We start from the raw sequence: 16,589 nt of genomic DNA, 5'->3' as shown, positions 1-16,589 counted from the left end.
AATCTATAGTTCTCACCAGGGGCAGTACAATCTCCCGGAAGTCATTTTGGAAATGGGCTGGGAGTTTCTAGTTGTCTCTATGATTAAAGGGTACAATGACATTGTGTGGACAGGGCCCAGATATACCAGATATTATGCACTATACCAAAAGCAGTCCCACACGACAAAAAATTGTACATTCCTGTACGTGAACATAAACCTAAGTCCATTTAAAAAAATTTTTTTTAACGTTTATTTATTTTTGAGACAGAGAGAGACAGAGCATGAACGGGGGAGGGGCAGAGAGAGAGGGAGACACAGAATCGGAAGCAGGCTCCAGGCTCCGAGCCATCAGCCCAGAGCCCGACGCGGGGCTCGAACTCACGGAGCGCGAGATCATGACCTGAGCTGAAGTCGGACGCTCAACCGACTGAGCCACCCAGGCGCCCCAAACCTAAGTCCATTTTAAAATAAACATTATATACCTTTTGCATGTTTTTAACACAGCCTGAATTTTCCAAGGAGGCAACTGCCAGATGCCAGATGCCAGATGTATTAAGATAAAAGAAGACTTTATTTTGCTCAGATATATACCATGAGTGATTCATTGATACAATGCTACTCATGGTATTTGGGTTGCCAATGCAAGAGGATGAGACACTCTCCGTGGTCTGCATTGTAGCTGTATATTCATGGTGATTTTATCTACATTTAGCCCTTGTTTGAACATATTAAATGCAAAGAAAAATATAGACAATATTCAATTCAATATTGTCTTCCTTCTCTAAGCCAAATTTGTTCATTGTTTTTAGGTGCAAGCATTTGACAGCCTCGTTATGCAGTCATGCCCAAGCATTTACAAACCGAAACACATATTACTTTGTTATGCATTGCTTTCCTTTTATTTCTTCTTCATCTCATAATTGCAGCATCGTATTGGTGGTGTTAAATTGCGTATGTGGTTTTACTTCTTTTTGAAATTTCAAGAAGACAAAGAAAATGTTATAAAATATTTATCATGTAAGGGTATTCACTGCCCATTCACTGGGCTTGACTGGGTAGTGTACTCATGGTTTAGATGAATTCGAATGCATCTTCCAACATTGAGGTTCTGACAAATAATTTAGGGGGAAAATGAACACATAGACTAAAAAATTATTTCGTGTCTGATAAAAGCTGGGTTTTTATCTGAGAAAAACCAGGGTAGGGTCCTGATTTCACCCATCTCCCCGGCTCCCGGTGGGGTCTGGCGTCCAGGCTGGGCGAGGAAGCCGGTCTGTCCGGGGCGGGTCGGGGACGCCGGCATCGGGAGAACCAGCGAGGCGCGTCCCGGAAATGCCGCGTCCCGGCGCCCCTCCTCGGACCCTGGAGGACACCTTGGAGCGCGAAGCCCGGGGATCTGCGTCCTGCCCGGTGGTCCGGGTGCGCTGGGTAACACCGGGCACCCCTGGTCTGCGCTGCGCCGTGTGGAAGGCACAGAGACGCTCAGGGCCCCCGACGCCTCCCTCAGCCTCGCGCCCGACGGGAGGGGCCGAGCGCTGGGGCGCAGGCGCAGAGCCGCACCCGCCGCCCGCGCGCCCCGCCCGCTCCGTCCCGCGGCGGCTCGTCAGCGCAGGGTGAGGCCGCGTCCGCGCAGCCGGGCTCCACCCGGAGCGCGAGCGCCGAGGCGCCGCTACCCCGCAAACCGGGAAGCGTGGGAGCCGACGCGGGGGCTCCCCGCTAACCCTTCCGGCTTCCTCGAGCGCCGCGCGCACTCCGGTTCCGTCACCGCGCGGGCCCGGCCCCGGGTGTGTCCCGGCGCGCGGCCGGAGGCGGCCGGTGAGTGCCGCGCGCGGGGCCCGGGGCCGGGCCTGGGCGGCTGGGCCTGGAGGCTCCGGGAGGCGGTGTCGCGGAGAGCACGGGTGGTGTGGCCGCGGGGGCGGGGACGCTGGCTGCGGGGGGCCGGGGTGGGGGTGGGGGGCAGGCTGGTCCTGGGGCTGCGCGGCCGGCGGGAGGGGGGGTGGTGGTCTCGGGGTGCGCCCCCGCCACCAGCTCAGGACCCGAGTTGCGTTCCGCTCCCCTCTCGGCTCAGCCGGGCGACCGGGGTGTCCCCGGTGCTTGCCGTGTGCCGGTCACCGGTCCAAGCGTTTTTCCACCTGGACCGACTCCTCTTATCCTCGCATTAACCCCGTGACATGCACTGTTCTTCCCCCCATGTTGCAGATGAGGAAACTGAGGCACAGAGATGAAGCACCTTCCAGGACGTTACAGATCTTGTGAGTAGAAGTCCCCATTTTGTGGTTCCGATGGTGACGGTTCGTACTTGAATATGGTAGTTTATTAATTGGTGGAGGTATTGACAAATTCTGTGCATCGAATCGTGTGATCTGCTATTATTTTGAGCCGATTTCCCCGAACGCTGTTGCCTGAAGACCATCTTGCAGTCGGTCTCAGGACTTCGCCCCGTTCTAGGGTTGAACCGAGGCTGCCCAGGCCCTCGTGCCGATTCCTTTGCGCGCTGGCAAAGGCTCCAGCAAGCAGTCCAGCTGAAATACTACAAAACAGAGCACCTGGAGAAGAGCTGTTCCAGAACCTTCCGAACCTGCTTCCTTCCGAATGACATAAATTTTTAACACTGAAGGGAGCAGAGCTAAGCGAGCCTTCTTACCGGATTCCAAGTTGATTCTAAGAAGAAGTGGCATGGGCAGAAGAATTTCGGATGGTTAGGGTAACAGGAGGTGGCCAGCGCTGGGAAGATTGGGGCGCTTGTGACTGCTCTGCTTGAGAAAAGGATTTGGAAGGGATGCAGGATCCATAAAGCAGGGAGGTGATCCAGAAAAGGAGAGGATGAGGAAGGAAGGAGAAAAAGAGAAAATGGGAGGCGACTTCCCACACTATGGTCGAGAAATCCCTTGGAGGGAAATCTGGGTAAGGGCATGGCCCTAACCTTGGGGAGATCCAATGACCTGCCCTCTCTGAAATCTGGGGGTTCCTCCCTGAGACTTGGGTCACACAGCCCAGTCATGCCTTGGTGTGCATCCTCCAAAGCCGGGATCTGTCCAGGCTCTAGAGCAGCAGCTGCTGGAGGGGACCTCACCAGTTCTCTGAGAGCAACTTCCCTTTTTTATTTATTTTTTAATGTTTATTCATTTTGAAAGAGAGGGACAGAGCACAAGCAGGGGTGGGGTGGAGAAAGAGGGGGACACAGAATCTGAAGCACGCTCCAGGCTCTGAGCTGTCAGCACAGAGCCTGACGTGGAGCTTGAACTCACGAACCGCGAGATCATGACCTGAGCCGAAGTTGGATGCTCAACCGACTGAGCCACCCAGGTGCCCCTGAGAGCAACTTCCCTTAAGTGTGCACCAGCACAGTTTTAAAATTACTTCATTTGAGGTATGTCTCCTTATGTTGTGTCTGATATTCCTTATTATAAATGCTTTGCTACCTTTTAACTTGTAACATTAACGGAAGCTTTGTGAGAAAAGCAGGTAGTGGTTACACCGTTTTACAGTGTGGGACCAGATCTTCAGGAAGGCGAGTGACCCGCCCAGGGATGCACAGCCCTGTGATGGTGGAGCGGTGGCAGCTGCCTTCTGTATTGATCCCCAGGAGGAAGTAAGAGACTGCCGTCGCTCACACCCTCGTGTGAGGAAATTGACAGAGAGGCCGGATTATATGCCTCCATTCACCTAGAGAGTTTAGGAAGAGTTTAGGCTTGGCCCAGATCCATCTCCTTTACCTTTGGTCGTTAAAGAATTAGGGACTTAAGGTCAGACATCCGTGTTTACTGTCCTGTTTCTGTATCTGGGAGGAGGAAGGATTGCTTTTAGGCATTTGTTTTACCTCGTAACCCTTAAGGTTGCGTTCAGCTAGCCAGATGCGGTCATTGCTAGACCAGTGGTTCTGGCTGCCCAGGATAAGACCTCTGCCAGCTTTGCTTTTAGACAAACAGAAAGCCAGGAGGAAGTAGAAGAGGGAAAGGCAGCTGTCTGTCCTACTAGAAGAGCTATAGCCCATGTAAGGGAAGGATTCTTTTCTGAACGTCTGGCATCTCACCAAGCAGGGGATACATTTATTTCTCTTTTCAAGAACTTCCTTCAGGTGACTCTGCCCAATTTTGCCCCGGATGGGACTCGCCATTGTTGGCCTGCCGACCGCCCTTAATGTCTCGCTCTCCACTCCTTTGCTCTGTTTCGTCATTAGGTGATTGAAGAACACAGCCTCTTGGCCTGTTTCTTGAATGGTTTCATCTGACTCATGGACCTTAGGCTCTCACATTTCTCTGGTGCTTTGAAAAAGACAAGGTTCATTCTAGTCTCATCCCCTTAGTCTCGGCAGACAGCGTCCCTTAGCGTTTGGGACCTAAAATTAAACTCCAGGAATCCGAGACCTTTGGACCAAAATCAAGTCTGACATCTTCATTTGACATGTGGAGAGACATAAAACCAGATTGGTGGTTCTCCCCAGGTTTTTATATAGCTACCAACAGAGCTATGACCAAATTCCAGATTACCTGGTGAGTGCTTACCCCACAGGGCTTCCATCTGGTATTTTGCCGATTCCTGCCAAGGATGCCACCTGCCCTGTGGGCCGGTGGATTTGATCCTCAGGCTGCAGGGTTAGGGCTTGAGCGTGCTTGGGACTTACTGCAGCCTCTCAGGGTGATCACCTTTTAGAGGCAGGCACTCTCTAAACCTCCATGGTGCTCTGCGGTCAAGGTCATGCTGGTATCCTGGTATCTGTGGAGGTTAGTTTCTTGGCCATTTAGGGGCCACAGGAGTAAAAAGTGCAACCGAGGCATTCCTCTTTAGTGAGTCTGAGTCTAGCATTTATCACTTGGCCTTGGGCCAATTACTTAACCTCTCTGTACCTCAAATTCTTCCTGTGTTGTATTGTGGGAATAATCATAGTATCCCTCTCACTGATGGGAGGCATAAATGAGTCAACATTCATAAAAATGCTTACAATAAGCAGACACAAAAGACCTCAAGAGCTTCCAAGTTAAGTTCCTTTTTTAAAAAAATTTTTTTTTAAATGCCTTAGTTTTGAGAGAGAGAGCATGCACGCAAGTAGGGGGAGGTGCAGAGACAGAAGGAGACACAGAATCCAAAGCAGGCTCCAGACTCTGAGCTGTCAGCATAGAGCCCGACGAGGGCTTGAACTCACAAGCCGGGAGATCGTGACCTGAGCCAAAGTCAGACATTTAACCAACTGAGCCACCCAGGCGCTCCAAATTCCTTTTTTTAATGTAGAAACGTTCCCCAATGGGGTTTCTATGTATCGGTCACACATGCCACATATACAAACATAAAATGCACGGTACAGTTACACATGTAGTGAGCTTATTTGAGAGGCCAAAACAACTACATTTGGCGACACTTGTACTACCAGAATAAATGAATTGATTTATAGATGCCCTGATATAACACTGGCTCCTTTTACCAATCGCCAAGGTATTAGTGCGTGTGAGGGAGACACTTGACCTCAAACTGGCCATCTCCTTTGAATTCTGTCCTAGTTCTTTCTCTGTTCCGGATATTCTGTTTACTTCAGATAGCCCCTGTTTGCATGGTGCTAAGAACATTTATAAAGATCTTCAAATTTCAGATCTTCCTGGTTGAGGGGAAAACCTTAAACAAATCCCCCCAAACCTAAACATTTTCTCAACAGTGTCTCTTCTCCACGATGGACTATACTATGTAATAACGTGGTAACATTCCACTATGGACAGAAGTCCCATTTCCACATCACCTTGTGGCCGTGCGGTGCTCTCATACGTGTAAGGGCTTCTGCTGGGGACAAGGACGTGGCTTTAGAGGCTTTGTACTTCACCTGCTGTGACACGCACGTGCAACTGTTACCATTTGCGTTCCACTTCACTAGAGAAGTATTTCTCCCCCTTTCAGCCCTACCATCCCCTTCGTCATCCTGAAGTAAAACTTACAAATAATAGTGGTGACCTATAGATGTAACTTCCGAAATATCAACACGTTACCTATGACCTAAAGGAAAGTAACTTGTTAGAACAGTACTATCTCAGCACTTAAAGGCTGGACGAAATAGATGGCAGCATCTATAGAATCACTGTGAATACAACAGCTACAGACACAATCCGGTGAACGAATGTCATCTCTGTGAATTCAATACCGTGAGTGGTTTGAGTTTCCTGGAATGGCGAACACTTCCTAATATCCAAAGAAAAAGAAGTGTATTTCCTTAATTATCCAATATATATCAAAGCTGTGCAAAATATTTTGTATCTGCATGTAAAGCAGCGTTAGGTAACTATTAACAACTTGTTTGAAAGTCTCACAGGATCAGGAACATTTTTTGTTTTGCAGGAATGCCCATCATCCCTGACCTGCACTAAATTCCAATAGCTCTATCCAGTCAACGGGACAGTGAAAAAGAAAAAAATGAAAAACCCTCACCGATTCCCCAAACTTTCCCAAGGAGGATTACTGTAATAAGAGAGAGAAGTAGCGGTGAACCACCAACAAATGCTAGAGTAGCTAAAGGGTCTGGGCCGCAAGACTGCAGGCCAGCCGGCCCGCCAGCAGGGGGGCCAAGTCCGGTTAAGGGAGGAGGCATCAGGTATGCAACTGGATTTGTGCCGCAAGGATCAAAAAAGGTTAGCCTCTTACTCAACCCGGTGGTAGGGCTTCCGCGTACCGTTTCCAGCTGAAAGGCAGGCTTTTGGCAAAGCTGGATACAGACGGCATCACCCTGGATACAGACAGCAGCCCTCTTGGATACAGACGGCATCATCACACTGCCCTCGAGGCTCACCCTGCATGACTTCTCGGTGGATGTCTTCCATTCACCTTCACATCTGGGAGGTTCCTGGTCTAGGAGAAAGGAAATACCTGTGAAACCAGATCATCTCCTAACCCGGCAGATGTGTGAGCAGAAGCATTAGGGGGAACGTTACACAGTTTGCAGTCTGTTGTCAAGCACAGGGGCTCCAGATGAGTCCACGAGAGAATGGCTTAAAGAAAAAGCTTCAGTGGGGAAACTTGGGAGTCCAGAGATGGGGGAGAAGAAAAGGCGCAGATTCCCACATTCTCCCATTTTCCCAGCAGGAAGGCTGTGGCAGCCGGGGTGCTCCGCCGGTCACTCGGCACAGGTCAGCGTCCCGGGAGAGGGCCTTGCCGCTCTTCCCTTACGAGCCAGTGTAAGCACAGCCCTGTCGGCGGGGGGTAAATAGATCGCTTGGTGCCAGGCAGTCTGTGGGGTGCCGGCTGTTTAACAGGGTGCGTCTGAGAAGCTAGCCGCCTAGTACCTGGGAGCCTTGAGATCCTTGGGAGGTGCCGGCCCTGCCGGCAGCAGGAAGTCTGTGGGAAGCCGAGCTTATGTTCTAGACCCTCCTACGTGAGGAATGTCGGGTGGGGGGGAGGCTGGTTTCAGCCAGCACATTTCTCAGGCCACTTAGAGTAGGTTTCTAAGGTTTTTTGGGGACAGTTCTACTTGTTAAGTTATAAGAACTTACTAAATACAAATGTCTGGGCCCCATATCATACCTGCTAGGCCTGAGGCAAAGCCAAGATATCTCGAGCAACAAGCTCTAGAAGGGATTCTGATGCGGCTGTGTATAACCTTTTGGAGCCCAGTTTTACTCCTGTCACACAGCCGTTTTCGCCAGCCCCTCCTGCCACAGCCTCTGAAAGTTGGCAGTGTCTTTTCTGTACATCGAAGCATTAAGACCGAGCTCTGACTAGCCCTGTTACATCATTTCCCATCAGCAGGAATCCTAGCATGTGAACTGCACGTGGTCATTCGGTCGGAGGGAGGACAGCGGTGGACGCTGGATCTTCAGTGACCGAAAATCCCTGTCTAGGTGAGTGATATCATTGAAAAGACCGCCAATGTGATACTTGGGAGACGTCAGTTCCAGTCTAAGCTCTTGTAATTCGCCAGGTGACGGAAGCTACCCAGTCTGCTTTCTGTTTGTCAGATGTGAGCTGGCCTAGATGAGCTCTGTGGAGATGAACTCGGATGGTCTCGGGTAGTAGACTTGCTCAGAACACCTAACCGGTTGGAGGGAGGGCTGGGGGACCCGTGGCGGTGGCAGTGCTGTAGTTACTTAAATCCTGTTGTCTCTCAGGGCCGAGAAAATGATTGCATCCGCGCTTGATAGAGTCGTCCTGCACTTTTTGCTTTTTCAGAGGGGGTCTCTTCTACACTGAGTCTGTTCTCACCCCTTCCCTTCTTCCCATTTACTACCACTCGTCGGCTACAGTAACTAACAGCTCATTTTCCTTTCGAAGCCCTGCTCTCCGCTCATCAGCTGGTCTACCGGCTCATTTCCATTTTTTTGGCTCAGCATAGTACCCACCTCCCTCCCCGTTTCTTGATGTCTCTGTGCTCACCATGCCTATTATAGGATCTCGGCCTGCTATCTCTTCTGCCCCTGTGCACTTCCCTTCAACTGTCCCTTTTTATTTTCTCCTCACTGAAAGCTGACACTAGGTGTGAATTGCAAATTTGCTGTCTTTTTTTTTTTTTTTCCTAATGGCTTCTTTCCCTTGGTCTCCACACTAGAGGCAGGTGAGGCAGGTGACGTTTGCACTTTAAATGTCTTTCAGAAAAGGAGATTTGAACTGAGCCAAAGCATCAACACCAATCAGGCTATTGCTGAAGAATAGAGTTTTCAGGGTCAGCAATGGAAGGTTTCAGAGGGAAGACTGCCCAAGGTCGTACGAATGAAGAAGCCTGTAAAAGTGGGGGCCGGTTGTCAAGGCAGACAAAATGTCCCGTACGGAAGACATCTTCTTTTGGGAAAACAGCGATCAGAAAAGTGTCAGTGACCCTCAAGGAAATTTTCACGAGGGAGAGAGGTCCCGAATCTAGTGAATTTAGCCCAAGCTCAGAAGTTAATACCCAGCAGAAAACTCCAGAGGGAGCTAGATCCCCCATATCTAGGAAACACTTCGAAGACAATTCAGACTTAATTAAACACCAAAAACTCTTCCCACAGAAGAAACCCTGTAAATGCAGTGAATGTGGCAAAGCCTTCAGTTACCAGTCAGACCTTACGGTCCACATTAGAACTCATGGTGGAGAAAAGCCTTTTGAATGCCACGAGTGTGGGAAAACCTTCAGCCGAAGCACACACCTTCTCGAACATCAGAGAACTCACACTGGAGAGAAGCCGTATGAATGCGGTGAGTGTGGAAAGGCTTTCAGCCGGAGTACTCACCTTAGTCTACACCGGAGGATCCACACGGGAGAGAAACCGTATGAATGCGGTGCATGCGGAAAAGCCTTTAGCCGAAGCACTAACCTCAGTCAGCATCAGCGAACTCACACCCAAGAAAGACCTTACAAATGTAACGAGTGCGGGAAAGCCTTCGGTGACCGGTCAACCGTAATTCAGCATCAGCGCATACACACCGGCGAGAACCCGTACGCGTGTCGCGAATGCGGGAGAGCTTTCAGCTGGATCTCCTCCCTCGTTGAGCACCAGAGGACGCACACCGGGGACAGCCCCTACGCGTGCAGTGGCTGCGGGAAGGTGTTCAGCAGAAGCTCGTCCCTTAGCGAACACCAGAGGATCCACACCGGAGAAAAGCCCCATGAGTGTGGAGAGTGCGGGAAGGGCTTCGGTCGGAGCTCCTCCCTCATCATTCACCAGAGAACTCACACGAGAGAGAAGCCGTACAAATGTAACGACTGTGGGAAAGCCTTCAGTCAGAGTTCAACTCTCATCAGACATCAGCAGCTTCACGTGAAAGGGTAATACCTGAGGTCTCGTTGATGGCAGCATAAGAGCACACAGCGTGACTTCCTGTCGCTACACGTCTTGGAAGTCCCCCCCTCTACTAGCTGGCCAGAAGCCGATTTCAAGTTAGCCTTCCTGCCTTCCTTCCTTGATGCTCAAAGGACTGATCAAGACAAGGGGATGACTTTCAGAAGCCAACACGTTCCATCCCCTATTCTGGAGGACTCCAGACTTAGAGTATAGACCTCCTACCTGACACCTTGTATTTGCTCACTTTATCTGTTCCGCAGGGCTTGGCTCCCTGAACAGTCAGTGAACCTTCTGTTTCCCGACCGTGTCAGTCCCTTTACTTAAGAGGAAATCCTGTGTGTGTGTGTGCGTGTGTGTGAGAGAGAGAGAGAGAGACAGAGAGAGAGAAAGATGCTGGCTCTAGTCACAGAAGAGAAGGAGCTGGCTTCAGAACAGGACAAAACACTCCCACCGGTTTGGTGATAATAGTGTTGAGGCAAATTCAGTCCCTCATCTCATAAGGACAGATTTTTCTCTTAAACCTTTTTTGCTGTAGCGTATTTTCCTCAAAGTATAAACCATGGTTCTAGTAATGTGCTTAATTAATCCTAGTAGTATTTTATCTCTTCCTTACCAAGAATGTCCTGACACTTAACGTTTAATTTTTCCATTATTTAGAAAAAATGCTGCCCTAGTTTTTAAATTTTTCTTTTGTTTACAGACTTCATGAAGCTTTGGCCCTCTGGCCCTAATGCTCACTGATCCTGTAGAGCTGATCTCTCAAGGACAAATTCAGTGCCTATTTCTTAGTCTTTTTCCTACTTGACATTTGCAGAATTGGCACTTTTGGCCACTCTTAGGCCTTAACATTTGGGCTTCTGCTGGGATCCATGATTGTGTGCTGATCCACACTTTCCCTACCTCCCAACATTCTCTGATTAACAGTGATGAGCTCTATAACTTTGGGCAAGAATTAGACCAGAATAGTCTCATTTTATCGGGCCATAATACTTGAGGTTATTCAATGAGGTTGCAAGCTTCTTGAAGACACAAACCTTTCTTTAGATCCCTTTAAAGCATCCAAAGTGCTGAGCAGTCCCTAAATGCCCTGTGATTATTGCCCGCCTTATCCCAGGTAATCAGTTGGCTAGGTTTTATCTGAAATGGCTTACGAGTTGATTTCTCTCTCTGTTCTTAACTGCTGCTGCCGGGGCCCCAGGAGTTTGGGCCCAGATTGTGAGAGTAAACACCATTGCCCTTGTCTCCCTGTCTCCAACTCGATGCCTGACTAAACAATCACCTTGTCTGAAGAGTCCTCAGTTCTCATTGTCCCTGGGAAAAAGGTCAAACTGTAACTTCAAGGCCTTCCACAGTTAGGTCCACTTCCTTATTTTCCATTACTGCCTGGTATCCGTGGGCAGACCTGTCCTTTGTCTCTACCACATCCTCTGTTCACACTTGGCTTCTTTTCAAACTATTCTGTGGCACCCTTTTACACTTCCTGCTTTCTTCCTTGTGTCTCCGGAAATCCTATCCACACTCAAGTCTGCCCCCACTGACACTTCTAGTTCCCCACCTGAGAAGTTCTTTGCAGAAGGGACACCTGGGTGGCTCAGTCGGTTGAGTGTCTGACTTCGGCTCAGGTCACGGTATCATGGTTCGTGAGATTGAGACCTGCGTCCGGCTCTGTGCTGACAGCTCAGAGTCTGAAGTCTGCTTCAGATTCTGTGTCTCTCTCTCTCTGCCCCTCCCCCACTCACACTCTCTCTCAAAAATAAACATTAAAAAAGAAGTCCTTTGCAGTGATGGTTTGCGTGTATTTTCCTACATTACACACTTTCTTATTCTGTTCTCAGATCCTTTCAGGTGCTTTTTTTCCATAAACTTTTGAAGTTAGAAATTGTCTTAAATCTCTTAGAAGCCCCATCTAACACATGGTACGATGCAGGTCTGCACTCTGGTTTTAATCTAAACCAGGAGGGTTTAATTTAATAGTGCAGTGTCTTTAGTCTTTTGACCGATGAGATGACCTCACAAATATTTTGGTCCTTTTTTGTCCTACTTTGAATTATGTAAATTCACTCTTGGGACTAAGTGTCCTTTAGAGCTCTGGGATGCTGGCATCTTGGCTTTCCATCTCATGGGACTGTTGTAAGGAACAAATGAAATGAGTTTATTCATGTAAAGTGATGAAAACAGTGGCTGACAAAGTAAGCGCTCAATAAATGCTAATTGTTATCATTCTACTGCTTCACATTGGCCTGTAGCCTTTCATTTCATCCCCTGCAGGGTCTGTAAGTCCATTACCAGAAATGGAAGCCTGGGATCACCATCCATTAGACTAGGAGACATTTCTTCTAACCTCAGTAATAGGCAAGAGCCATCTATTATATTACAACTCTATTATGTATCAAAAAGGACTCAAGATAGCTTACAACATATGATAAAAATAGAAAAACAAACACACATACAAATCAGCATTAGGGAAAGGAGAAAGCCTGGAAGACCAAGATCAGGACAACTTTTGACATGCTTGAGTCATCCAGATAGGGATACAAACTGAGCATTCTGGCAACTAACGTGAGTAAAGTGAGTAGAGCATTTGCTTACTTAGTATTTGGAAAGAAAAAAAAAAGTCCATTCCAAGGAAAACAAACCTTTCCTAATAGATTTAAGATGCATTTCTCCATTGGTCTGCATGTAATTATACATTTGATAACAAAAAAATGAAAACCAATATATTCTCCGCAGCACCTAGCATATAGTAGGTTCTCCAGTGAATAGTTCATAGTGGAGGCTCAGAAGGCTAGGGGTGGAGTGGGGTTAGAAGGAGCAGAGCACAGAATACTTGGATAATCACATAATAACTGGGTGCTAGAAGAAAAGATCTTTTCACACATTTGAGTCCTTTAATTGCTTACATAATGGGATGAAAAAAATTGAAGTTTACAGATGTTACATAACTTACCAAGGACCAGGACTGGGCCCCTTAAGCTGGCCCCTGGCAAGGTCTGGAGAAAGAGCCGTAAGGAAAGGCATAGAGATGGGAAAGCCCTGTTTGTCCCAGTAGATGAACTGGACTGTGGCTGGAAGCTCAATGAAGTGCAAATGAGAAGCTTGACTTAGAACTGGGTACCTCGATGATGGCACCCTGGGGTCCTAGATTGTGTTTGGGTTTAATAAAGGAACTACAGGAGGTTACTGATCGTATCGTGCTAATCGGGTGTGGTTTCAGGGGGAAGGACTAATTCTGGAGAGGAGACAGGATGGTCTGGAAATGAGAGAGAGAGCAGTCAGAAACGAGGTGGGAAGCTGGACTGTAAGGGCAGTGGTTTCGGGACTCGGAGAGGGCCGGTTGTTGGAAGACACGGTGCCCAGATCCGGGCGACGAAGAAGAGCCGGAGGTTCCGTTCCTTAATTGCTCTTAATTTTCACGAAAGCTACCAGCACCTGCAGGGAGGGGTTCTGATCTGCCGTCCGCAGGTAGCCAATGAACAACACGTTAAATGCCGACCGTCTGACAGTGATTACCTTGCGTCTTTTCGAAGAAGTGAATGTGGAACCAGAAACGTCTGGGATGTCCCGTGGGGAGGTCAAGTCAGAAGGGAAGAGTGATCACTGGGAGGGCCGGTGCTCACTGCGAGCGACTCAACCCACGGAAGCCCCGCCCCAGGAACGTGCGCCTTACGCGGCGCGCACGTGCCAGCGTGCAGCGCGGGCCCCCTCATTCCCGCGCGCCCCACGTTCCGACGCGCTGCGGCCCTTCCCGGCTTCCGTCGGCGGCGAGCCAGGCGCGCGGCGGTTCCCCGACGTGGGCGCGACGGCCGCTCCCGGAGCCTGCGGACGCGGCCGGGCCCAGGCTTCCGCGTCCCTGCGTCCTGCGGGCGCTCCCGGCGACGCGGGCCCCTACCCCCCTCTGGCCTCCGCGTCCCCGCGTCCTGTGGGCGCTCCGGGCGACGTGGGCCCGGGGGCCGGGAGAGCGCGGCGTCCGGGCGGCCCAGGAGAGGCTGCCGCCGCGACTGCTTGGGTTTCTTTTTTTTCTTTCTTTTTCTTTTTAAACTAGCTTGCAGGCTTTTACTTTGCGACAGTTTAGAACTAGCAGTCACCACCTCGGTTCACCTGCTGAGAAGGACGTGAGCGCGGTTTACCGCGCGGACGCAAGCAGGGCCGGCGGTGCGGCGAGTGCCCGGCTCCCCGGGACCAGGCGGCGGCGGGACGGCAGGTGAGCGGCGCGGGTGCTTTCGCCGGCGCTCTGCTTCCCCTCGCGGACCTCGACCGTGACTTCCGTTGTTCTCTACGTCGTCTTCGTGCCTTTTGACAAGGGGTGTGGAGAGCCGACTCTAGATTCTGCTTTACTACGTTTTAATGAAGGAAGTGCATTGTTGGCTGTGTTCGCTGAGTCAGTATACTTATTTTTCAGTCCCGTTTCTATGCTAAGGTTTGTGTTGAAATTCTAGTGGTTTTCCGCCTTTCGTGATAGGAGTTAACCTATTCCTGCACACGGATCAGCGGGTGTTGCATCTTTTGTATTTTTTAGCCGTTAGGGGCTCCGGGGTGGCTCGGTGGGTTGAGCGGCCCACTCTGGTTCGGCTCAGGTCACGATCTCACGGTTGGACGGCCTGCGCTGTAGGCACAGAGCCTGCGTGGGATTCCCACTCCCCCTCTCTCTGCCCCTTCCCTGCGCGCGCTCGCTCTCTCTCGCAAAAGAAATGAACTTAAAGACCTATTTTGTAGCAGTTGAAGATAGAAAAAGGAACATGGATGGGGCACCTGGGTGGCTCAGTCAGTCCGACTGTCTCTCCTTCTCAAAAATAAATACGTGTTAGAAATCTTTTTTAAAAGAAAAAGGAGCATGGACTTTGAAATTGCCGAGGAATAGCCTCTGCCTGAGATCCTAGTTGATGGCTCTTTATGCAGAGTTTTGGGACATAGAGGCAGCAGCTGCTGATAAATTTAACTTTTACATCTCATCCAAGCCATTTTTGCCTCTCTGTGTCACCTTTTGCCTTTACTCTCCCAACACATGAGGTCTTTTCAAATTTGGTTGTGAAAGGAAACGAAGGAGATGGAAAGGAAGGGCGATCATGTAGGGTGATAGAATTGAGGAAAAGGGGTTGGAGGGGAATCAAGACACCAAGTCCATATCTACTGGTTGTTTTGAAGTTTTGTTTTGTTTTTAATGTTTATTTTTGAGAGAGACAGAGTGCGAGCCGGGGAGGGGCAGAGAGAGGGAGACACAGAATCCGAAGCAGGCTCCACGCTCCGAGCTGTCAGCACAGAGCGACCCAGGGCTTGAACTCACGAATTGTGACATCATGACCTGAGCCGAAGTCGGACACTTAACCGACTGAGCCGCCCAGGCGCCCCTAAAATTTTTTTAATTTAATTTTAAATCCTAGTATAGTTAACACACAGAGTTATATTAGTTTCAGGTGTCCAATGAAGTGGTTCAACAATTCCATCCAATGCCCGATGCTCATCACTTCTTTATATCCATCCCCCCCACACCCTTCTGGTAGCTGTCGGTCTATTTTCTGTAGTTAAGAGTCTGAAGTCTGTTTCTTTGTCTCTCTTTTTCCCCCCTTTGCTCTTTTGGGTTTTTGTTTGTTTGCTTCTTTAATTCCACATATTAGCGAAGTCATATGGTATTTGTCTTTCTCTGAGTTTTTTCACTTAGCATTATACTCTAGCTCCATCCTGTTGTTACAAAAAGCAGATGTCATTCTTTTCTATGGCTGAATAATATTCTTTTGTGTATATATGTGGCGTCTCCATTCACGCATATTTCGTCTGCCTCCATAGTTTGGCTATTGCAAATAATGCTACTATGAACGTAGGGGAGCACGCGTCCTTTTGAGGTAGTGAATATTTTGAGTAAATACCCGGTAGTGTGATTCCTGGGCCATAGGGTAGTTCTGCATTTAATTTGTTGAGGAACCTCCACACTGTTTTCCAGAGCGGCTGCACCAGTTCGCATTCCTGCGAACGGCGCGTGAGCATTGTTTTTTCTCAGCATCCTCGCCAACACTTGTTGTTTCTTGTGTTCTTGGTTTTAGCCATTCTGCCGGGCGTGAGGTGGTATCTCCTGGTAGGTTTGATTTGCGTTTCCCCGATGATGAGCGATGTTGAGCATCTTTTCGTGTGTCTGTTGGCCATTTGGATGTCTTCTCTGGAGAAGTTTCTGTTCATTTCTTCTACCCGTTTTTTAATTGGATTATTTGCCTTTGGGGTGTTGGGTTGTATTTTGCTGAGATGTTTTAAATGAAACTGAAACACCATGTAATTTCATCCTTGCCCATTTCATTAATGCATTTCTAAAAACCGGGGACAGTTTGTAACCACAGTGCTACTATCATGCCTGAAAAAAGTAACCGTAGTTCCTCGAGACCCTTCATTTTGTAGATGAAATACAACCTGAGCCACATCTTCTGTTTTGGAAAATGGACAGAAACTAAGGTAGTTTGGCACCAGATGTGGATCCGTACTAAGTTCAAGGGTTGAGGTAGGGTATTTCTTCCCACGTGATGCTCACCGTTTATCCCAGCTTCCAGGACCCCGGACTGGAGCTGTATTAACCTAGCCAGTTGGTTTCTTCAGAACATTGGCTTCTCCTGGGAAGCTGGAGATTTGAGTCCTTGAGAACCATTCCCTAATATTTTCCCTTACTTTTCATCTTCTCTGATAGGCCTCTTCCCGCGGTTAACAATTTCCTTACAACCTCATAGTCTAAAAGGACTCTTGAGCAGTGTGGCAACTGAAAATAAAAACATCCCACATCCAGTCCAGCAGCAGATCCTCCTGGCCCTGCTTCAGAATTGTTCCAGAATCAAACTGTTTCCCACTGTTTCTACCCTGACGCAGGCTGCCTCCCTATCTCTCCTGGAGTGTCGCCTTCTAACT

At 49.1% G+C, this 16,589-nt stretch overlaps 1 protein-coding gene across 6 annotated transcripts; it reads left to right on the top strand.

The window, feature by feature from the left end:
• The first annotated feature begins 1,560 nt into the window (after positions 1 to 1,560).
• ZNF391 (zinc finger protein 391) lies at positions 1,561 to 11,943 on the top strand. 6 transcript variants are annotated; one of them, XM_058732767.1, is made up of 5 exons: positions 1,561 to 1,797; positions 2,182 to 2,234; positions 2,431 to 7,796; positions 7,877 to 7,964; positions 8,545 to 11,943. In XM_058732767.1, exon 5 carries the CDS (start codon positions 8,622 to 8,624, stop codon positions 9,696 to 9,698), a length of 1,077 nt encoding a protein of 358 aa, XP_058588750.1. In that variant the 5' UTR covers positions 1,561 to 1,797; positions 2,182 to 2,234; positions 2,431 to 7,796; positions 7,877 to 7,964; positions 8,545 to 8,621; the 3' UTR covers positions 9,699 to 11,943. The 6 variants fall into 6 exon arrangements, with proteins under 6 accessions (XP_058588750.1, XP_058588749.1, XP_058588751.1 ...); XM_058732766.1 differs by lacking the exon at positions 7,877 to 7,964 and having other exon boundaries at positions 1,562 to 1,797; positions 2,431 to 3,352; positions 6,301 to 7,796; XM_058732768.1 differs by lacking the exon at positions 7,877 to 7,964 and having other exon boundaries at positions 1,562 to 1,797; positions 2,431 to 6,861; positions 7,042 to 7,796.
• Positions 11,944 to 16,589: the final 4,646 nt, after the last annotated feature.

Source organism: Neofelis nebulosa, chromosome 6, assembly GCF_028018385.1.
Source record: "Neofelis nebulosa isolate mNeoNeb1 chromosome 6, mNeoNeb1.pri, whole genome shotgun sequence".
Lineage (NCBI taxonomy): Eukaryota > Metazoa > Chordata > Mammalia > Carnivora > Felidae > Neofelis > Neofelis nebulosa.
The sequence above is the reverse complement of the archived record's forward strand: the minus strand, read 5'-3'. Positions and strand labels throughout refer to the sequence as shown.